Raw genomic sequence first — 23,667 nt, 5'->3', positions numbered from 1 at the left:
ACTTTTTAAAAGAAACTGGACTACTCCATGTCAAGTGAGAGTGTTTAATAATTTTATTATACACTTTAAAAATATGTACAAAATACTATAAACATGTATCTCGAAATGGTTAAGTAACACTTGAGTCAATCGTAAGGTTATATATATATTTTTTTTGACACAGAGGCAGGCTCAACAGACAACACACCAAAAATAATAAGCATGTACGTTACAGGACATTCTCGTGACAAATTCCAAAGTAAGATGATATATTTTAAAGAGCAGCGGAAATATGGTACATAGTCACTTTTCAACAGGCCCCGTTTGCCTGTCAGGAGATAAAAGTTTTTGGCAAATACACAACCTTCATTGTGATCTACAACTTGCCTTCTCTGCAGCAAACAAGTGTCAGTCCCGCTCAAACAAAACGCAGTCCCTCCTGTTCCATGTAAAGGACATCTCCAGACACTTCTGGCCTCAACTAAATCTCCAATCGCACCATTTGATTCTGACAATTGCTACAATTGTCTACATTTCCCGGTACATATTTTGCCTGGGAACAGCACACCAGTACACTGAACAACTCAACCCCCCAAAAAGATCCATTTTATTTTAACACACTGACGCTCACTTTGTGATGAGTACATTTACTTTAAAGTTGTACTTTGCACTACCTGGTACAGTGGTGCATATATTCAGGTAGCCAGCAAAGATGAAACAAAGAATTGCTGGAAAAAAAAAATATATATATATAGTGATATGATATGTCATTTTCACAAATATTGAGCAATCGAGGTGTTGAACGACACATCGTGATTCTCGTTGTGGTTGAGTGTCTGCTGGTCCTGTAAGAGTGTGTATTGGACAGCTGTATAGACTCCACAGTGAAGTGGTTGATAAGGTTGTCAGAATGTTGGGGTTTGGGGGGGGGGGGCACCGATGGCTGAGAGCTCCCCCCCGCAGGCTGCCGTGTGTTAGAAGTGACCGTGCATCCTTCAGCGGCCGGGGTCACTGCATACCAAACCACTGTTCCTGATCGGCCCACTGTGCTGCTTCGCTGTCACTGCCCTCCAGGTCGCCATCCTCCCCGCTGCCCTCCATGTCGTCACCGTCCAGCTCCACCGTGGCATCTGTGGGGCTCTCCTCCTTCTCCATCTTTTGCATGCCTTCTAAAGACTTCTGGTCATTGGGATCCAGGCTTGGAATAGAAAAAAAAATGTAAATGCAGTTTTTTTTTGGTACGGAGGGTGTGAAATGCCAATATTTCACTTTATACACACATTATAGACCAAGGCCATTAAGAGAAAGTGAAGCATACGCTAAACCAGCACTAGACATTTTGTTGTTGTTGCTTTTAAAAACAACTGTAGCATAACATGTCAGTTCTTAATGGAAACCGTTTTGTTTTTTTCTCTCCACTTGAAATTACAGTGCAGTATTTAAAATACAATGAAAGGAATATGGCTGGATTTATCAAAAGGGAAAGTGCCTCTGTGTTATTAAAATAAAAATGCTGCAAGTGCAACATAACCCAAACGCACACACTGTACACCGTTGTCAAAACAACACTGCTCTGTTCATTGTTATTTTCGTGCTCCTCTGCAAGAAAAGTACAGCGCGGGATTTACTGTGAGATCGTAGCGCGGCATTGCTTCTGCACAAGCCTTTTGGACCGAAATCTGTGAGGCTAAAATGAACCGAAGAAAACATACAGTACGTGCCCCGAAACGCGACTACAGGACAGAACGGTCCGGACGTTTTACTCCAACCGTCCCACGCCTAATAGCAACTTATTCTCCAAGATTAGAAGAAGTGGAACTAAAGAGCAATCTCCGGTTACCTTAGCGCTATGCTGTACTGATCCATGGCTTCTTGGTAATCGTTGACAGCCACCAGGAAATCTCCCAGCATTCTGTGCAGGACACAATCACTCTGATTAGCCAGGGCGTTCCGGAGGAGAGCGATCCCTTCTTCGTGTTTCTGTTCCCGACCTTAAAAAAAAAAAAAAAAAAATTCCACTTCCATCTGTATATCGATGTATATTCATTTCCTTTATGTCATTCAATGCAGTTTAATTTCTTGGAACTATGTCACTACTTTAGCTGTCAAGTTCATTTGTGGGAGGGAAAATAAATAAATAAATAAACCCCTCTTCTACAGTAAAAACAGTTGTACGTACTGAGCAGTTCGGCCTTCTTGACCACAGCCTTGGTGTAGTCGGGTCTCTGGGCCAGAGCTTTGTCCAGCAGGGTTTTGGCTTTCTCCTGAGTCACCGGGTCCTCCAGGCACACCGTGGCAAGGATGGTCAGAGTTTGTGCATTGGCCCCCAGAGTCTTATAGATGTTATTGGCCATCCCCATAGCCTCTCGAATTCCGTTGGACGCCAGGTAACAGTCAATCAGACCTGTAAAGGCACAGTTACTATTAGTTAATAAGGCTGGGTTTTAAAAAAAAAGTGTCTCTATCCACGACGTTCCACTTCTGGGATTGCTCCGTTGCCGGCGGATGTCACTCTTTTCGGCCGGATGTTCGGCCTTCCGCTTTCTTTGTGTTGGAATACTAAACTCCGGTGGATTTCTGAGGACTATTGCTAACTGCTCCTCAGATCTCTGCAGGGTAAATCCAGACAGCTAGCTAGACTATCTGTCCAATCTGAGTTTTCTGTTGCACGGCTAAAACAACCTTTGACCGTACACAATGTTCCACCAAAACAAGTTCATTCCCGAGGCCATTTAGCAGCGGAACCGTGGCTCCGCCCAGGGGCTTAGCGCCGCCCAAGACGATTGCGATTGGTTTAAAGAAATGCCGATAAAACCAGAGCACGTTTTTCTCCCATCCCGGAATGCTGTGTGGACTGGCCAGACCCTCCTCCGCGGCGCTGTGGAGGAAGGTCTGGCAAAGCGAGACTAAAAGAAAGAAATCATATGAAACTAGAAGACCTAAGGAATCCATTGGTACCAACTATGTCACGCTAGCTTGTCTGGAAGGGGGTTTAATTACACTCTGAAGCTTTTATTTTGGCGAGGGGAAAACTGCCATGGCCATTTTAAAAGGGGTCCCTTGACCTCTCACCTCAAGATAATCTGACTGAAATGTCACGTAATGCTCCCTGACTGTAGAGTCTGTAGAGCTGCACTTTACTGCGTGTCCATGTCAAATAAAAAGTACATTAATCTAACTGCATTGGGCTCAACTCTTAATGTAAACATTGATACTTTTAATAATGCAGCAGGTCAGAGGGAACCTTGTACAACCGTAGAATCTAATCAACATCCAAGCTACACTGGTTTTGCAACTGAAACATCCCAAATCAACACTGAAAAGGAAATGTAATCGAATCGGGAAAACAGTGGCGATAACCAGCCCTAATTGTTAATGGTCAATGCGAGCAGAACGAGAATGTCCTACGCGTGCAAAAGAACAGAGACCACGCAAACCTTCGTAGCAGTCGAGCCTGCAGGGAGCCAAGCGCATGGCCTCCCTGAAATGGATGATGGCTTCTTGAACCCGGCCCATGTTCCGCAGGGCCGCCCCCTTCAGGAGGAGAGCCTGGACACTGTTGCTGTTCAGCTGGATGGCCTTCGCTCCCAGGTACAGGGCTCTGGAGTAGCGCTTGCTATAAAAGCTGTGACAACTGGACACCAGAAAACAAATTAAAAAAAATCCTTCATTAATCGTCCCACAGCAGGGAAATTCACAATGTTACAGCGGCGAGGGATAGTGCAAAAAAATAAAAGACACTCTAAAAGATAAACACATAAATAGAAGTAAAGAGAATACATAGTAAACAAGTTGGTCTACAGTACTTGCCGTGCAAAGCGAAAAGACCGTAACTCAATTTTGGTCGACAATGAGTTATTGTCATTTTTGGAACATTAAAGATCTGCTTTATCATGTGGACAAATATCTTGAGTCAATTTTATTGTTTTGGGGAGAAACATGTTTTTACTAAGGTTTACCCTAGCTTTAAGAATGGCCCATTGCTCTACAGGGAAAATGTTGGTGGAGATGGCTTTGAAACGAAGACACCAAAATCAAGGTAAGAAATGAATAATTAAGGCTAATATAGATTACAAGAACCATAAACAGGCTAGCTAGCTAGCTAGCTGTTATCGATCTCACGACGTGACTTTTTGCCCGAAGACAGCGTTGTGGAGAGTGAAACGGGAGAGCAGAAAAAGGCTTTCAGGTAGTGTGTTGTTAGGATGGCTAGTAACAGTAAATCATAGGCTCCTGTTATCTAAAAGATTTATGTAATGGCTCAATATCCAAATGATTTCGACAATGTGGAGAGATACACAGAGTTTATAGCTGCTGCTTTTAGTTCAGTTAGTAACTATATTAACCACTGTTGATGCCTAGAACATTCATAATTATTAGTATAGCTCCTTTATCGTTGGAATCATTACAATTTGTTAGGATTGACACTGACGAAAATATGATGGTATATACACTCACGGACCACAATATTAGGAATACCAGTTGTGCCATAACAACACAAGAGGTAATGCATGTCTCCAATTATTATTTGCTTTATTCATTTCAGTCTCATGTGAGGATATTCCTTGCAAAATGCAGCCAACTTGCTCCATGCAGAAGAACCAGATAAGATGGAGTGGACAATACTCGACAACTTTTAGGACATCATCATTTTTCTGATGATGATGATGATGATTATTTTATATACAGGATAAATGATGAAGGCCAGGTCCCACAGCAGGTGTGCAAAAGTTTGTCTGTCAACTTTAGGGTGCCACCAGACTAACGACAGCCTGGTCCTCTCAGTAATGGGCAAAGAGATCACAACCTCCCTTGCTCCACCAAAGGATCAGAGAGGGAAAACATACACCAGCCAACAAGCTGGGCATGAAACCATTGCTGGACCACACTGAGTCCTTCCACCCAATCATCAGCCACTACCGGAGGGAGCATGCCCCATGCCGCCGCTACCTCCCCAGTGACATTAGTGTTAAATTAATGTATGCTGACTATGTAGAAAAAGGCAACAACTGCTCCTATGAGTCTTATCGTAAGGCTGTGAAGTTAAGCAACATACGCTTTACTAAGCTTGGAGAGGAGTGTGAGAGCTGTCTTCTGCAGCAACAGCACGTGAAGGCTGACCACCAGGGGGAGCCTGCAGCACATTGCCCACAGTGTGAGAGGTGGCAAAAACATAAAGATGCTGCTGCAGAGTTGTTACACTACAGGTCAGATGCAGAAAGGGACTGCCCTGAAGATACTTCAAATCAGAAGTGTAGACCTGCAGAAGGTTATAATGCTCCCAAGAACGCCGGGGGTCAAGTCAGCCGTGTTCACAAGACGGATCGTGGCACATCATGAAACCTTTGCGTCAGTTGGGGAAAAGACGAACAAAAAGAAGACCATCTCTGTCGTTTGGCACGAGGGGATTGCAGAGCGGAGTGCAAAAGAAATCGCATCGGTTTATGCAGCAGCACTGGAGAAGGAGCGGGACATCAAGCACGTGGTCTACTGGGGTAGACAATTGTAGCGCTCAAAATGAAAACTGGTGCCTTTTCTCTTCACTTGTGCCCTTAATTAATTTGGACAACATCTCTACAGAAGACATCACCCTTAAATTCTTTGAGCCAGGGCACACATTTATGAGTGCAGACAGTTTCCATCATGGTGTGGAGCTGGAAATGAAGAGCAGACCAGGAGGGGTGGTCTACGATTTCAAAGACTTCCTCTCTGTGGTGGGAGATTCCAATGCAAAGAAAGTTGAGGTGGTGGAGCTCAGAAACCAAAGCATCAGGGACTGGACAGACGGCCATTCTGCCGTCAAAGGGAAGAAGATACCCAAACTGGCAGAACTTAAAGTTGTCCAGGTGCGACGTGGCTCTAGGAGCATGTTTGCAAAGATGTCCCATGAGGAGGACTATCGAGAGCTGGATTTGCTGCAAAATAAATATCAGCTAAAAATACCCACCACTTTAAGGCCACAGGACAAGGGCAGAGAAGATGTCAAAAAGACAGATGTCCTCAAAAAACTGGTCCCCCTCATGCCACCCACCAAGAGACTGTTCTGGAACTCTCTGCCCGTTAGCAACACCGAAAATCACCAAGAGTAATGGCTCTCGTTTCTTTGAAGAACAGAGGGTGAGAAAGGGAACCATTACATGTCTATGGTTTTACATATATCTTAGTGTTTTCAGATTGTTTTGTAGATGTTCTAAATGCCCAAAACGTCTGAAAATCTGTTCTTTTTCTTCCTATTTTATGTTTAATGGTGGTTTTCAAACAATGGAATGGTGCAAAATTTGGAAAGTGATGGGGTTGAATGTACTGTATGGGCTTTGGTGTCAACTGAATATCTTTAAGTTATTGGTGGTTGGTCAGATAAAGCAAGCAGATTTGAAATAGTACCATTGGGCTCTGGGAAATTGTAATGGGCATTTTCAAATATTTTTGAATACGTTATTGACGAAATGATGAATTAATTAGTTAGCCGTTAGTTGCAGCCCTACTTTAAACCTTAGTTCGGTCACGACTGACTCCCTCCGTGGTTGCAAAGTTTGCGTCTCAGAGTGTCCAAACACTCAACACAGGTGTGGTCATTGACATGTTTTTCTGTTCCGTTTAATATACAGAAATACAAAAGCGCAGTATAAAAAGTTAATTTGTAATCAAGGCTAACTGTAATAGTAATTTTAGTAATAGCATTTTGGGCATGCAGTGTCTTCTGCCCAAACGTTGTTAGGTAACTGGCACTTCAAAAGTGTATGAATCTCTCCCAGCCATCAACAGTAATGTGTTCTTTCATGAAATGTCAAAGGTACATGCAGTGACCCTGCTTGCAGTCAGCCGTGATGAAACTGTTGCTTGCATCCCCCCCTCAGCGCATCCCAACGTTTATCTGTGTTTTTTGCCGCCAACGGCACTAGGATTAGGCACTGGTTAAGGTTAAGATTAGTGTTAAGGTTAGGCGCCTTGGAGGCGGCGGTCGCAGCGCTGCCTGGAAGGAGCCGTTGGGGGCAAAAAAACACCATCGAGCGCATCCCAACCCTTTGACCAAATCTGGATTTTTCCAAGATTACATAAAATGGCAATCTCAAATTCAGGCTCCAAAATGTCTGTTTATCATCTGCGATGTGACTTCAGTACTTGTGCAGTTGTCTTTCAACAGACACTAAACATGTGTCAGTGACATCACCTGTAGTAACTCCACTAATCTGCTACTTGGCCAGCAGGAGATGAACAAGGGATTTATTGTTTGTGGTTTGGTCTGCATTTTTGTATACCATCTGCATTTTGCATTAAATAATAGTAATTGTACTTTCTATGTGAATTTTTTGTGTGACATTTATTCACTATTAGAAAACAAGCAACATCATCAATAGCGATTGATCACTTTTATCCCCTGTACGACTTTTATCTGAAAACATTTACTGATATTTACCTTTAGGGATTGTTACCTATTCTTTGCGTTGCAAATAACTTGCAATTTGCAATCGAAGTAATAGGATGAGAAATAGTATTGTTTTATTACACTTCTATGCAACAATATTGAATTGGGTAATACAAGTAGATGCTAATGATATGAGAGTTGAAAAGCCACTTTGTGACCTTCAAATTCAAATGAATTACTTCTCATTTACATTATTTTATATTTATGTTTATATTATACTAAGCATAATTGTGCCATGATGACTAGATTTTATGTAGATGTCATCATTAACATCATGACCTGATTTGATTTAGTGATCAGCAACCAAGCGAGTGATAAAATGGAAGTTAATGCCTTTTGCCTTAGCATAACCCCTTATAATCTTGTAGATAATGCAAAGGCCAATAGGGTTAATATTGCTTACATTTTAAGTACAAGTTATCATTGTTATCATAACATTGTGCTATAAAATAGAAGTTAAGTCTTTTGCCTTGGTATGACCGATTGTCATTTTGTGGTCAATGCTAAGGCAGAGTACAGTAACTTCCCAATAAGGGACAAAGGTCAAGTTTGAGATCAATTTTTTTTTATGTAGATAAATGTATTCATTATGACAACTACTTGGCAAATTTCCAGTGTCCTGCCTATCACACAATTGGCTGGACAACAAAAAAAAGTCATTTTTCTCAGTTTCACACTCTGGCGAGTTAAGGTCTTTTGCCTTTGTAGGGCAGAGTACTGCACGGTTTATCAGTCCTGTGTGTGTGTGTGTGTGTGTGTGTGTGTGTGTGTGTGTGTGTGTTTTTTGTCCATGCGGTCAACTGGGGAGCAGTGTCGATTGAAAAAAAGGCTATGGCGGTGTTTGATGTAGCAGAGACTCACCCAGAGATGACCCAGGGTTCTGCATGCTGGTCCGAGATATTAAACAATCGCCCCCCCAGGACTTCAACGTCCTCCAGGTGTCCTTCGCGGGCCATCAGGTATCCGTAAACATCCATCCCTGCCGGCGCAAACACACAACAGAGCTGACATTTCACCTGGACAGCTAAAAAGTCCTGCGTTTCCATTGGCGTGTCTCAATTCGGATACTTCCGTGAGTACACTTACATGTAGCATGCTGTGAACACTGCTAGATGTACTCCTCTGTGTAGTGCGTACATTTCGACAAGAGTAGTGTTGTCTCAAATCGCGCACGGCCAATATTCACCGCCCGGAAATGACTCTTCTTTTTTGCAGCTGGACGGAGCCTTACCGCCACCTGTTGTCGCCCGCCAAAATATACTGTTTATCAAGCGTGTAGGGCTGTGCAAGTAATTGAATTTTGAACGATCACAAAAACGGAGTAATCGGGAAAAAGGATTTTGTACATTACGTTTTGCAAGTAAACTCCTACTTTGTCTTTTTTTGTGTACAAACGGGAAAAGTACAAAGGGAAATTTCACAATTCAAGACTGATTTGTGGAACTGTTTCACAGTTAACAGGTTAGATACAAAATACAATAGAAAAAGATGTTTATATGTCGTTTTGACACAAATGCATATTAATAAATGAAAGTCTCTAGGTTTTGACATAAAAATGTAATTTAAAAAAAAATAATAATAATTATCGATTTTCAGATATTGCACCTGTCAACACAGAACGAAATATTCTGAAGCCTATTTTGCCGTCAATACTGCCGACGTTGTCTTTGCTGTAATCAAATCAGTATATATTTATGGTTAACATGAAGTATACTACTGCTTGAGTGCAGTACATTTCCACGACAGACACGTTTCTGGTGTGCAAAGACATAGAAAACGCCATGCAGCCACCACGCAACAGAAACGCCACGCTCACGCCACGCAGCCAGAGTGCAGGAGGCCTTAAGTACAGAAGTGTGCGATTTGAGACACAGCATGTCTTGTTCAGGCTTAGTGAGAGGCTGGTGTTAAAATACATTTTAAAACAGTTTGGGGCAGATGCTCGGTCCATCGATGAATAAAATCAAAACGCTTCCTGCAGCACACCTTTGATGAGGTACGGGTCCAGCATCTGGGCTTGTTCAAATTTCAGGATGGCGTTCTTGGTGTCACCTGCCCTAAAGTAGACATCCGCCAGGCTCACCAGGAGGTCCACATTGTCCCGCAACAGAGACTTCTTTTCAAGAGAGCTGAGACAAGATGAGGGAGGAACGGTGACGCATCAAATAAACCGGAGGATTAAAAAGGAACCGCAATATTCAGTCACTTTGTATCAAACAATTACTGCTCTGCTCACCAAATAGTGTTGATGGCTCTTTGATTGTCCCCGGCGTGTATGAAGGCATACGCTTTGATCCAAACAGAGAGCCAGTCCAGGTTGGGGATGCTCTGGATCACATCCATTGTCATGGATGCCACTTCAGCTCCTTTGACTGATAAAGAGAGAAGACCTAGAGGGGGGAAAAGCTAAGTTTAGAGCATTTTTCACAAATAGGCCTGTCCATAAGCCTTACACAGTACATTGGAGCAAGTGATTCACTAAGTCTAAGCAGAGATATGGTTGGCACGTGTGTGTGTGTGTGTGTGTGTGTGTGTGTGTGTGTGTGTGTGTGTGCGCGCGTGCGTGCGTGCTAGGGTTGCACGAGTTTGACAAAATGGTATATTCAGAGTTTCTGCAGGTTTCACCAAGTCAAACTTAAGACGTTTTAAGACCATTATGATATTTAAGACCTTTATTACAACATCATTTTTTTCAAGCTAAACCTGCACTTCCACGTAGCTGAAGAATGAAATCCGTTTTATGTCTGTGGGACAACCCGAAAGCTGATTGGCCGCAATATAAGTTGCATGGTGGTCTCATTAAAGAGCATTAGAGGTAGCGTTGCATGGGCGTAGGGAAATTAAGACCCGTTTAAAATGATTTAAGACCTAGAACACAATACTTCAGCGAATTTAAGACTTTTTAAGACCCCGCGGAAACCCTGTTCTCACTGTGCGAAATCAATATTAATTTTGATATTCTTAAATGTATATAAAAAACACAAAAGTTATGGGAAAATCTAAATAAATCAAAACAGAATATCACTAAAAACTAAAGTTTACAAAAATAAAAAAATACAAATGATACAAATGTTATTTTAACATTAAAACATAACCCAAAAAAAGGAGCATAAATATTAATGTTGCACATATTAAATGGCAGCATATAAGAAACAGTTATTGCATGTTTAAGAAAAACAAACCAAAGCCAAAGTACTTCCACGCTGGCGAGGAGGCATTATTTTTGGCTACTAACGTTTCCTCTTCAATCTCCATCATTTCGTCGTCTCCCTGAGCCACACTCATGCTCTTACTTTTCTGTCTCTTCTTTCCTTTCGCTTCACACACACAGACTTGCTTCGCAGTTCGCACTCTCTCTTCGTCTTTTCGTTGTCTCTATCTCCCTCTTCACTCACGCTCACGTCAAAGTGTGCACGTGACAGGGCAACTGGCCAATGAAATATGCGGGCTCTAAATTGATCACAACACACAGCCACCGGCGCATTTCTCCACAAAATAAAAACAGAATATCGCATACATTTTGCGATATTGCAAAAACGATATTAAGTCAATATATCGCGTGGGCACACGCATAAGAGCCCATATGTGTAAAGAGTGTAGATAGACAAAGCAGGTGCAAGTGTGTCAGCAGGTGTCTGTCTGGGACCATGCGTACCAATGATTGCATCCAGGGCGAGGGGACAATGTCGGAGGACCTCTTTGTAGCTCGTCACTGCAGAGCGCTCCTGACCAGCTTTCCTGTACAGGTTAGCTAGCATCATATTGATCTGAGGCAAGAAAAAAACAATACCATCCATTTCATCACAACTGTCTTCAAAAGCTAATGGACTAAACCAGGGGTCTTCAACGTTTTTTAAGCCAAGGATGGAGCAGGGAGCCCCTACTACATATATTGTATTACACATACCTTTTTTTGCATAGAATACTAAGCTTTTAAAAAGCCTAATAATTGTTGGCATGATTTTATAAATCATCTTTTAATGTTAAACCTACATGTGGCCCAGGGAATCCTTCTGGTTAACTGTATCTGTGGATGGCTATCTTAGCGACTACCTTACCCGTAGGCCAGTAAGCCTATCCTCAGTGGGGATTTATATTTGCTCATAATGTTTATTATAATAATTTATGAAAATAAACTACGAAACATTGACAATAATTTGGAGCCCCCCTTGCAGTGACTCTGTGAACCCCCTAGGGGTCCCAGACCCCCTGTTGAAGATCTCTGGACTAAACCATTTGCAGACATAATGCAAACATGCTAAGTAGTAATTGTTGTGCTTTACAATGTGATCATGATACTAGTTCTGATTATTTCCCCTTTATTTCAGAAAGCAAAACTACAACAGTTTTGCCCCTGAAAGCAGTATTTATCAAAGTAGAACCAACAAGTCCACTACTTTTACAGCCGTACTCCAGTTGTGGATTTTTTTCATTTTACATTCGAATAATAAATGATTACTACTTTATCCCTTCATTAGTCGTTTGTACGTTTCTATGTTATTCTGAAAGTCTTATGCAGCCAAAGTTTTGTGTACACAATGCAGGCGGAGGTCTCGCTGAGATAAAGACGCGTTTTCATCATTACTCTGCCTGCCCTTTCCACCCTAACTTTCATTTTGGTCCCACATGTGCACGCTAGAGCTGCAAAGATTAATCCATTCATCGATTAGTTTTCAACCTAGAAATTAATCGCCAACTATTTTGATAATCGACTAATCGTTTTTTGTAATTTCTTTATGAAAAAAAAAAGTTTATAGTTTAAAAATGATCCGATTCCAGCTTCTTAAATGTGAATATGTTCTAGTTTCTTCTCTCCTCTGTGACAGTAAACTGAATATCTTTGAGTTGTGGACAAAACAAGACACCTGAGGACGTCATCTTGGACTGTAGCGCCATTTTTCGCCATTTTATAGACCTACTAATTGGTTAATTGAAAAAAGAATTGACAAATGAAATAGACAATGAAAATAATCGTTAGTTGCAGCCCTAGAGTTAACAGATATGAAGTCTGTATTACAAAAAAAAGGCATATAAAAGCATTAAGAAAAAAAGTTTATTACAATAACTATGAGAGTAGCAGCCTACCTTTGGAGTCCTCTGTCTGGACGGGATCCCATCGAGCACTGCAATGGCATCTTTATCCAGTTTCAAAATGGTGTAGCATTCAGCAATCTTGTACTTTACCTCAATTTCGGAGGGCAAACTCTAAAAGACAACATTATATGTAATTGTACATGTTCCTATTACCATCCATGCCAACTGATCAAGTCAGTGGTGTGGATATTTGTCCCTCAAGATGCACAGTATTGTATGATACTATCATCGAAACATCAAATGAAAATAAATGCAACTGCTGTGCCATCTTGCAGTCTGCAGGAAATCTGGATGGAGACACTGAGCTGTGTTATGGATTCAATCAAAAATGGTTAGTCTTATCTAACATACCTGTGCCTGTATGTTAGATGCAGCGCCACCAGTAGAAGTACGGACTTTAGATGTTTTGCTGAGCACCTTCTTCTGTTGCAATGCCATACTGTATTTGCAGGCGGCATTACGATACTCCTTATCATGGAAGATGGAATCAGCGTGGTAAACCAACAACTGGTACTTCTGGGTCGGCGACAGCAGCTCACTTGAATCAAACGGATACAAATAATACAAGTTATAAGAATCAGAATAGACACAACATAGAAAACATGTCTCTTACACATGACATCGCATTGTGTTTGTTGAAATGCTAATAGCACAAAGACTTAAATGATATCATTCAGTGGCAGATAGTACAGAACAGAAAATCAGAATGAAAACAGTAGTTAACAAAAACATATCAAGCCAGTAAAACTGATTAAGAATATTCTGAAAATGTAAAACCATAACAACAACAACAACAACCAAAGACAATGAAATTGTCAAGTGATCCAAAGCACAGGACAGGAGTGTAAGAACCCATGAAGTTTTTATAAAGAGTAGAAGCATCTTGCTTCAGCTGTGTTCTACGAAGTAATGCTGGGCTGACTGACCTCAGAACAAAACATTGTAACGGGACTGCAACGTTACATTAACTCATAGCCACTGGTTTTAAATCAATCACACCGGGAACCTTCAAGATTGTGAAGGGGAAGAATATGTGACAAGTCCTCCAATACTCGTTGCGCAGTTGAATTCATAATACTTGAAGCTACTACTTACTCTTCATATGACTATTTCTTGGGAAAGAACGTAGATTGTGTTCCACCCAATAATGTAAATTAAACTCTTATTAACGTAGCTAGCTAGTTAACGTTACTAGCGATGCGTATCTGCGTGCTTCTGTTTGTGACGTTAATGATACAGAAGCCCGAGCTTCTTTACCACTACAATCACTAATGTCAGCTAGCTATAGTGTTGACCAGTTAGCTTTGTGCTATCACTTCGGGCTGACAACATAGCTAGCTAACGCTCTTGTGTAGGCACTCTTCAGGAAATAGACGGATCCTGCTCTGGCATTACTTACGGGTTGTTATTACTCATCGTCAGCAACAAACTGCTCAATATCCGAACATTAGAGTGAAGGCCAGCGGCAGCCATATCCCGTACGTGATCTATAACATTCATTTTTGATTAAGTTGAGGGCTTGTTTTAGTTCTCCGTCTCAAGTTAAAAGTTAGGGCTTGTAAACACGTCAATGCTAGCTAGCTTTTGATGTATTAAATATGGCGCCGAGCAACCTTCCTTCCGCATAATGCTGCCTTTAGGTGCTCTTCACAAGCTCGTGCTTTCAAACACTATGCTAGTAAATATGATCATCTTCATGAAAGCTGCGTTGACGAACACATTAAGTTTTATTGACGTAATTTTGATATTAGAAAAAATAGGCGAAAATGCATAGAGTGAAAATTAACGTTTGATAAGGATACGTAAAACGTTTTCATTCGCCTCTTCTATCGCTGATGCATCGTATCTCCGACAGTTAAAACGCATCATGTGTATTTGGTGAAGCAATATTTTTTATTTAGTAAATTAATGTTAAGCTAATTATTTTGGGGCAACAACCTATTCTAACAACAAACTTGTTAAGCAACCTTGCAGTACATAATTATTTTTATTTTTTTTTAAACCTTTATTGTTTGTCATGTCTGAAAATGGCTGTGTATGCCACTTGAGTCACACAAATGTATCCTCCCAATAAGAATATTTCAAACAGCTGGAAATAATATTCAATTTAGAAGTATTTTGATAAAAAAATATGATATATGCCTACATTTACAATGGTAAAATGATTATTATTAGTAGTATTCAATTATATTATGCTACCTAATCATACCATATTGGTTGATCAGTATTTCTCTGTTTTATACCACAAATTCATTACAGATTGTTTCAACAAGGTATCAGCAAAAATACTTTGTCCATTAATAGCATCAATAAACTTCTAAAAACAACAATAAATGACATAATTTTAATGCAACACTAAAAGACAATTTAACAAAAAACAAAAAAATACAAACAAACTCAAACAAGAAGATGTGCTCTTCTCCCCTCTGCATGTCTAACATAATAAGACAGGTGGAAGCCCATGCTATTCTGTAAGGCCATACATTTTTACAAACCAAACAACCAATTATTCGGTTAGTCAGTATCATCATCATAACCACCAAGTGGCCTGGGATTCTCAAAAGTCAACAAAGCATCGATGTCAGATGATCCCTTTGCTGTCTCTGGGAACTGATCTCTAATTGTACTGAAATCAATCAGGAATCCTGTAACGTTAGGTCAGGGAAGTTGGCTAGAAGGTTGGAAAGAACATTTCCAGGTTAGTGCCTGTTGATATCTAGATGAACGTTGCCTTAAATAAATAGGCACATAAACCATGGATGTACTGTATTATAAACACACATACTGCAGACACGCATGCGCACAGCTAAAGGCAGCAGCTGAACCTTGTGTCAAAACACAGAGGGAAAATCAGCAGCAGGCAGCGCAAGATCTTACCTCGGTTTCAGCTTTAGCTCTATTTTTTGGAAGGTATTTGTCGACACAAAGTGATTTTCATTTACGTCCGCGTACCATGACCGAACAATCAGCATTACTTCTTCGAAAACAACTGGCAGGTAATATGAATACAATATCGTAATCAAATATAGCCGATATAAAGGCTACCTACCTAGCAGCTAACGTTAGCCTTTTTTTATAGCTTCGCAAAGCTATGTTTACGCCATAGGAGTAAGCTCAGAAAGCTAACCAAGCAACATAATGGATTCCTTTATCACTGCAGTTCAGTATGTGGCTAAGCCGCTTTAATTAGCTGATCTCTGGTGAAAAAAAAAATATATACATAGCTATACAAGTATACGTGGCTCAAATAACTAACGTTATATCTGAACCAACACTTAATCGAAACGCCAACCTTGCTAGCGGGCTAGCAAGTTCGACATTAGTTAGCTGACGGAACAAAGGAATAATCAATCCAGGGACTCATCTGCTCTGATGACTTTAGCTTTGCTGATAATATCTTTATCATAGCCTAAGCCTTTCATAGACCGATATGCTACATTATCAGTAGAAACCTGATTAAAATTACAAACTGGTCAGCTAGCTCTATGCGATAATATCCTACGTTTCTGATGTAAATTCTGGCCCAGACTGTACCGCTGGTTAGTTAGCGTCTTTTTTTAATGAGGATACGCATGTCAGTGTTTAAGCTCTCAATTATGAGTTCTCCTGTTTGCTTATTTTGAGAATCGCCATCAACATGATTACTGTTGGTGGCAGTGGTGTGTCTTTTCTTATTAATGCCAACATGGACTTCGACACTTAACAACCAATAGCCATGATGCATAGCTGCAGCTGCCTGACAGTCTGAATGCCTGTCTCCCGGCTAGATAAACAAATTAGCATTTTCTTTTTCTTTTTTTTTAAACAATTTTTTAAATATATCGTACCATTTCCTTTTCACCACTAGTCTGATAAACATGAGAACATGTCATTTTTAATATAATGGTCATCAGGAAGTGGCAGTCAATATTTGTTTTCCTTCTCAAGTGCAAAAATCCTATAAGGTCATTAAAAACTGTAGTCTCGCTTTGCCAGACCCTCCTCCAAAGTGCTATGGAAGAGGGTCTGGCTACTCAACATAGCATTCGGAGATGGGAGGAAAACGTGCTCTGGTTTAATGGCATTTCTTTAAACCAATCACAATCGTCTTGGGCGGTGCTAAGTACCGGAGAAAAGCCGCTGTGCCACTGCAAAATAGGCTCGGAAGGAACTTGTTTTGGTGGAACCAAAGAATTTCTAATAAGGGAAGAAGTTCCACTCCCTCGTTACTTCCGGCTTCTGAACTGGTTGCAGTTCCACCAGAGTTCCATATAGGGGGCGCTCACAGGCCAGTGCAGAATGAATGAGACTCTATGGAGCTATACCCCTCAAAATCCACTTTTCTCAGGATATAATTTTTTGTCTAGTAATTTGAATGTTGCATTCGAAAGGGGAGGCTAAGAAAATACACACTGCTGGGTGTTAGATTTTTTTTAAAGTCGCTTTTTTGTTCTAAAAAGCCTTTTAAAATGTCAATAACGTCATACACATATACGGCCAGAGATACTGCTTTATGGCAAGCTCTTTTTTCTCTCGAGGCATCGACGACACAGCTGACAGGTTAGGCTCTCCCTGTTAATACACGTGCTAGAAAAAGGTTTGCTAATGTTTTAAAGACCACGCCGAAATATTCACTCTGACATTCTGGTTCTACTTCGGATGCCGTCAAGTGGGATCAATCCTTCACTGACCAATCAGCATTCATTAGCAGAATGCTAGCGTGTTATGCGCAACAACGACTCAACCTGTAAGAAATCGAAAGGGCACAAGTACTCGTTCATTCAACTTTTGACCTATAATCCATGTTGAACTTGCAAAAACTACAATCAAATCTGAGATTTCTCAACGACAATCGGGCGAAAGAGACAAATTTAGCCGCCTAGTTCCATAGAGTCCCATTCATTTAGCACTGGACCGCGATCACCCCCAGTGGAACTCTGGTGGAACTGCAACCAAAGTAGGTACAATGGGGCTGAATAGGGAGTGGAACGGATTTCCGTAGACGGGCTTTGGTGGAACATATGTACGTTTTGAAAGTTGTTTTAGTCGTGCAACAGAAAACTCAGATTGGACAGATAGTCTAGCTAGCTGTCTGGATTTACCCTGCAGAGATCTGAGAAAAGGTTAGCCATAGTCCTCAGAAATCGACCAGAGTTTAAAATGCCAACACAAAGGAAGCCCAAGGCAACGGAAATCTGGCCTAAATGAGTGAAATCCGGCGGATTTGCAGGCGTCAACGGAGAAATCCCGGAAGTGAAATGTCAAGGAAATAGACAAAAACTGTAATGCGGCATTCAAGATTAGGAAAAGGTATCTGAGATGTATCACAATATTAGGAGGGTCAGCATCCCAGACAATGTACTTCCTATCACGAAAATGATATTATTTTAGTATTTTCACAGTTGTACACTGTAGCCAAAGTGACCTACTTTGATAAAGTTAGACCAACTGTGATAATGTACTGACTGACTGGTGAATGGTTCTGAATGACAGCATCCATCCATCACTGCATCCAAAAAAGGAGACAGGCTAACATCCCATTCTGTGACTGATTTATTCCGGTTTCTCTGCGTGTGGGGTTGTAAATCACTGGCTTTACGCTGGTTGACTCAGTGCAGTTCTTCAAGTTGGCGATTCACTTCGACAGTGATCACTACGTTTTGGAAACCACGATTTGATTCAGCGAACATTAGGCACACTGTATATTTATTATGACTTATTCAAACGATCTTTTACACATTCTTAAATGGAGAGACACAAAAAGTAATGTTTCTGTTACTTCACTAAAAACATCTCGTATGATACCAAAAAAACTCAAAATGTAACATCTCCTATACGCATTAAACAAAAGTTACGTTAGAGGAGTGCTTTTAAGCATATAAGTCAACGTCAATATTGGGAATTACTTCGAGGCACCCATTTTACAAACGTTGGTTCTAACTGGGAGCCTATACTGTACCTGTGCCAGCAATTTGAAACAAGGGCTCAGGAGATCAAACCAGCACGATTCATGCTTTGCTTATAAGTAAGGGTGTTAATTAAATGGGGGCTAACACAGCACTTACTACTTATTCATTCTGGTCAGCAGCTACTTTTGTGTCATTAATTTATTGCGAATGCAAACTCAACGTTCCCTGTAGCATGCGGCACACCTTAGATTTACTTGTACCTTCCATACGTGGTTCATCAATGTCAGTGACTTCAACATATAACGTTATATAATAATTATGGCTGTGCCGCGTTGCCATTATCTCAGAAAGTGCACTTCGCACCAGTTCTTGCAGCAGCTATTTATTTGTTGCTGTTGAAGCCTATTTTAAAAGCTATTCAAAAACCAAGCTCTGTGGTTAAAAAAACCCCAAAAAAACCCAAACGTTTTAACTAGGGGTGTGCAAAAAAAATCGATTCGAAACGCGATTCAAGCTCTACCGATTTCAAAATCGATTCATAGAATTCCAAAAATCGATTTCATATTTTCAATTCTCTTTTTATTTATTTTGTTATTGTACGTCTACTGCAATCACATGGGAAAAGCAACTACATTTACACACTGTGAATCTTTTTTTTTTTTAAATTGAATCTTGAGCCTGAAAATCGACATCGAATCGTGACATTTTCTGAATCGTGCACCCCTAGTTTTAACCTTACCTAGTTTTTATTGCGACATGAGTGAAAGCCCGAGGCATTTGTTGTAGAGATGTTCCGATATCGGCTCCGATACGGCCTAAAACGCTGGTATCGGTATCGGGAAGTACTGGAGTTAATGCACCGATCCGATACCACGTAATAAAGCCCTAAAGAAAATCTACGTTAAAGTAGTTTATTTATGTTCTTTTTCCGTTATAACGGACTGTCAAACTGCAGAATAAAAGAAAGTTCTGTGGCATTCATTGTTTGTGTTTGTTCATGTTTCACAAAGAGTTTAACCTGAACCAGACCGACAACAAAGATAGAAATCATATCACATCCATACAGGGATAGTAGTATACAGTTGTTAAAACATAATAAAATATATGACACACTGGTATCGGCCGACACGCAAGTTCAGGTATCGGAATCGGTATCGGGAAGCAAAAAATGGTGTCGGACCATCTCTAGTTTGTTCTCTGTGCTTTGCCCTGTAAAGGTTTTCTGTTGAGGTTGAGTTTTGGTTCCAAAGCATTGTTTTGACATTCACCAAATCCTGGATTACTGTAAAATAGATTTTAACACCCTTTGTAAATGGGCTGTAATGGAATATTGTGTGTGCTAATTTCTCAAATTATTTCAACTGGCTTATTAAATTATCAGTCACCACTTTAATCACTGTCCCTCCTGGTTCTGTCTTTTGCAAAATCTACCCTGTAATCTTTACCTTTTTTATCTTGACTCCTTACTTGCTCACACATGTAGAGTTTAGGTTTTTGTCCTGCATAGCGAGGGGAAAAAAAAAAAAAAAGGTTTTAGCCAGCCCCGAAGGAAAATCACCAGCACCAAAATGGTAAGAATTCAGAATAAAAATAGCAATTCAAATCCTCTCTAAATGTGTTTAAGAGCAATTTACCAAAAACATGTTAAACAAGCAGAACAAAAACTTGAATAGGAGAGTCTGGCTGTTATTTATTTAAATATCATTTTCCGGTTTTGTTAACTGGAGTTTATTAACTAAAGCATAATATACAAAAAGGCTCATTATGAGCCAGGAAAAACCCTGGAGTGGACCTGTCACGTTTGTGAAATTAGTATAGTTGTGTTTGATTTCCTGTTCATTGTATTTAAAAAGAACAACCTTTTTATGCCTCCTTTTTTTTTTTCTTCTTTTTTCCCCAGAGCTCAACAAGAACCCCGTGGAGGGCTTTTCAGCTGGTCTAATAGATGATGATGACATATATAAATGGGAAGTTGTGATCATTGGTCCACAAGATACCCTTTTGTAAGTAAGAAGAAATACTTGGACAATCATTTCTTTGGTTAGAAATATATATAAATTACTATTTTAAATTATTCAATCATAATTCAATCAATCCACTTTCATTTGTCCCTGCTCTGTTCTTTGTATTGCAGTGAAGGAGGGTTTTTCAAAGCATACCTGACCTTTCCCTATGATTATCCACTACGGCCTCCAAAGATGAAGTTCATCACTGAAATCTGGCACCCAAATGGTAAACATGTTCAGCATGTTCTCTTTGGTGTTTTACTTCCAATCGTCATTGCCATCACTTGGTCTGGCCAGTTAAATGATTTTTTTTATTTTATTTTTTTATTTATTTATTTTTTTGTTTAGCTACTTTTATTGGATGATTTTTATAAAAGGTTGTTTGTGATTAAGCAGTGAAAGTAGTCCAGGCTTTGAGTTTAATTGTACAGAAGGCTGTCATAACATTCTATTGGCTGCTGTTAAATTCCTGCTCCCATTTTTCTCCACAGTTGCAAAGAACGGCGACGTTTGCATCTCAATTCTGCATGAGCCCGGAGAAGATAAGTTTGGTTACGAGAAGCCCGAGGAGCGCTGGCTTCCAATCCACACGGTAGAGACAATCATGATTAGTGTTATCTCCATGCTGGCAGACCCCAACAGCGACTCGCCAGCTAATGTGGATGCGGCGGTGAGTTCCACTACTTATCCCATCCCCCTGGCACTGTTAAACCTCCTTTTTATTCTTGTTATCGTGGCAGTTCAAGTCAGTTGAGGATGTGTCGTTGAAAGAATCCAATGTTGCTCCCACAGAAAGAGTGGAGGGAGGACCCTAACGGTGAATTCAAGAGGAAGGTGGCTCGCTGTGTAAGAAAAAGTCAAGAGATGGCTTTTGATTAGGAGTCAATTGTAAATTCCAGGGTAAGTCGATTCATCGTTTCAGCTTAAAGGAACACGGCGATGGGACTTTGTCTTATTCACCGTATCCCCCAGAGTTAGATAAGCCCATACATGCCCTTCTCATCTCCGTGCGTGTTGGAACTCTGTCTGATGCACCCACCGCTAGCCTAGCTTAGCACAGATCCTGGAGGTAACTGGCTCCATCTAGCCTACTGCTCCTAATAAGTGACAAAATAACGCCAACGTTTTCCTTATCTAACTCTGGGGGATACGGTGAATAAGCTAAAGTCCCAATAAGTCGGCGTGTTCCTTTTAAGTAATTGTCATATGTGAAACCTTGTTCTGGAAGTAATAGTAACGATGTTCTTTTTCTTTTCTTTTTTTCAGTTAAAGGAAATGCCTTCAGAGGGAAAATTTCAACAAAAGGCTTTTGCACCCCTTGTTTTGCCAGTCAAAGGAATTGGCCAACTTCAACCACGTTTCTGTGAACGGTTGCCATTTTCCGCAAGATGAGCCAATTTGAGAACCCTACCAGCGAAATTAACCCGTTTCCTACCTGGAATTGTATATTTAATTTTATTTATTTTGAAAAATGAATGATGTAAGATATGTCACTACTGTAAATTAACTTGCTTTTTTATCTGCTGCTGAACAGTTTCTACTTTATACCAGGTTTCTTATGCAATTTAGTGGTCAAGATTGTGTAGAACAAAACCCGTTACCATTAGGTCATCACTTGTCCTCCCTTCTGAATACTTACGCCCAGATTAACGTCGGCCCAACAAATCTCTGTCAGTAGATGTGATTATTTTCAACACGTCATTGAATCACTGTTGCCTTTTGTTCGCCTCACGTCCTCACGGCCTGCTTGTTGTTTAGAGGGACAGGTTGAGAACGTTTTTCGAAAGGGTTTTCATGCAGTCTGTACTTTCTGAGAAACGGCCTCCTGCTAGCATTTTCTTCTTATGCTGGTGTATGTTTTAAGTGATATAAAACCATGACTCTCAAACCTGCATGATCCCCCTCAAACAGCTCTGTTATGTATTGTTGCTAGCTGTAGATGTAAATGGAATGGCTTACTCAGTGATTTGAGAGTTATTGTTTCATAATCTATTGACTCACACAAGCATAGCTAATGGTAAAGGAAGGTTTGTGCAAACTTCTCACGATGAACGTTTATTAGGGTCTCGGTCAGCAACCGGCACTGCAAACCTCTAATATTGCTGAGCCTTTCCCTTAACACGTGGCCCTTACGGTCATTTAAGATCTCTATTAATTATCACTTAGTCTAATGTCTTTTCACAACGTTGTAAATCATGGACAACCAAATACAGTCGGTGAAAATAGCTTCAACTGTGATTAGTCTACATGTGTACCGGTAACTGGCATTAGAGCTCAATTCAAAAGGTAAACTCATTTGCAAAGGGTTATGGTGGTTTGAGTTCTTAATCTGTTTAAAATGGGGAATTTTAGGGGCTCCATGGTAGAATTAGGCTAGTCGTTTTTACTTTGTTGTGGCACATCTGGCTTTCGATCAACGTGTGGGTAAAGGATGACTCGTAGGTCACATTCACTTCAAGGTTTAGAACTCCAAGGACTTTGGGTAGATTGTTAAGTAATGCTCTTTTAATTCTATCGACATCTTAAATTCTGATTGGTGCATACTTAGATAATATTTATCACCTTTTACTTAATCACTGAATTTTGGTTGTAATTCTTGATAGAGACTTGAAGTCAACACACCACTTAGTAAAGTCTAAATAAGTGTTTCTGATGGGGGGAAAGGAACACAATCCTGCATCTAGGTTTTTAATTTTGAAAGAATATACACACGTCGTGTTTGGTCAGAGTCTGTAAAATCATTGGCTTTTGTTCACTTTCACTGATGGTGTTGCTGACCGTTAAGCCACGACGACATCTATTCTGAATTATGTTATACATGATTGATCTGTGACTGACATTGACAAATAGCTAACCATCTTTTGGCGCATGCAATCAGGTTTGAAGGAGTTGGGTATGTTTAATTATGATACCATTGGTAGTACATTCTGGGTGAATGTGATGTGTACAGTTAGTAGTTTTCTGTAGACTTTATGATCACATAACTGCTGTTGACATTACCTTTTTAAGTCAGAATTTTCTAACCTACCATGACCTCCTCTGACCGGTGTTCACTGTATTTGCACAGATTCGGTGCGTTTGAAATGTCATTAAGCAATACGCTCTGAAAATGGTGTGTCCAGGTAATCCACCCTAACGCCATTATTATTATTATTTTTTTCCATTTTGTGTCAATGCAATGTATATTGGACATGATGCTCAATAAAGTGTGTAAACAGAGTGGCCTGTAATGTTGTTTGTGTTTTACATTTTAGATGAGAACACGCTCTGGGTT

General features: G+C 40.4%; 2 protein-coding genes across 2 annotated transcripts; one reads left to right on the top strand and one right to left on the bottom strand.

Moving 5' to 3' along the window:
- Positions 1–30: 30 nt before the first annotated feature.
- Positions 31–14,100, bottom strand: anapc7 (anaphase promoting complex subunit 7). The gene is made up of 11 exons (XM_078250394.1): positions 13,899–14,100; positions 12,851–13,037; positions 12,491–12,610; positions 11,061–11,172; positions 9,642–9,795; positions 9,392–9,534; positions 8,267–8,384; positions 3,417–3,613; positions 2,159–2,383; positions 1,820–1,970; positions 31–1,177 (listed from the first exon to the last, which is right to left on the bottom strand). Exons 1-11 carry the CDS (start codon positions 13,997–13,999, stop codon positions 988–990), a joined length of 1,698 nt encoding a protein of 565 aa, XP_078106520.1. The 5' UTR covers positions 14,000–14,100; the 3' UTR covers positions 31–987.
- Positions 14,101–15,316: 1,216 nt separating this feature from the next.
- LOC144518039 (ubiquitin-conjugating enzyme E2 G1-like) lies at positions 15,317–23,612 on the top strand. The gene is made up of 6 exons (XM_078250392.1): positions 15,317–15,495; positions 20,288–20,390; positions 20,522–20,619; positions 20,885–21,063; positions 21,186–21,293; positions 21,660–23,612. The coding sequence occupies exons 1-5, from the start codon at positions 15,453–15,455 to the stop codon at positions 21,270–21,272; spliced, it is 510 nt and encodes a 169-aa protein (XP_078106518.1). The 5' UTR covers positions 15,317–15,452; the 3' UTR covers positions 21,273–21,293; positions 21,660–23,612.
- The last annotated feature ends 55 nt before the right edge of the window (positions 23,613–23,667 follow it).

This window comes from Sander vitreus, chromosome 5 (assembly GCF_031162955.1).
Source record: "Sander vitreus isolate 19-12246 chromosome 5, sanVit1, whole genome shotgun sequence".
NCBI classification, from domain to species: domain Eukaryota; kingdom Metazoa; phylum Chordata; class Actinopteri; order Perciformes; family Percidae; genus Sander; species Sander vitreus.
Note: the sequence above shows the minus strand (reverse complement) of the source record. Positions and strands in the feature narration are given on the sequence as shown.

Coding starts and splice junctions, on each gene's coding strand:
- anapc7 (XM_078250394.1), bottom strand. CDS start 13,999: ATGAATGTTATAGATCACGTACGGGATATGGCTGCCGCTGGCCTTCAC. Junction 13,038..13,898: donor ACGATGAGTAATAACAACCC/GTAAGTAATGCC, acceptor GTTTGATTCAAG/TGAGCTGCTGTCGCCGACCC. Junction 2,384..3,416: donor CAGGCTCGACTGCTACGAAG/GTTTGCGTGGTC, acceptor GTGCCTTTACAG/GTCTGATTGACTGTTACCTG.
- LOC144518039 (XM_078250392.1), top strand. CDS start 15,453: ATGACCGAACAATCAGCATTACTTCTTCGAAAACAACTGGCAG. Junction 15,496..20,287: donor TCTTCGAAAACAACTGGCAG/GTAATATGAATA, acceptor TTTTTTCCCCAG/AGCTCAACAAGAACCCCGTG. Junction 20,620..20,884: donor TGAAATCTGGCACCCAAATG/GTAAACATGTTC, acceptor TTTTCTCCACAG/TTGCAAAGAACGGCGACGTT.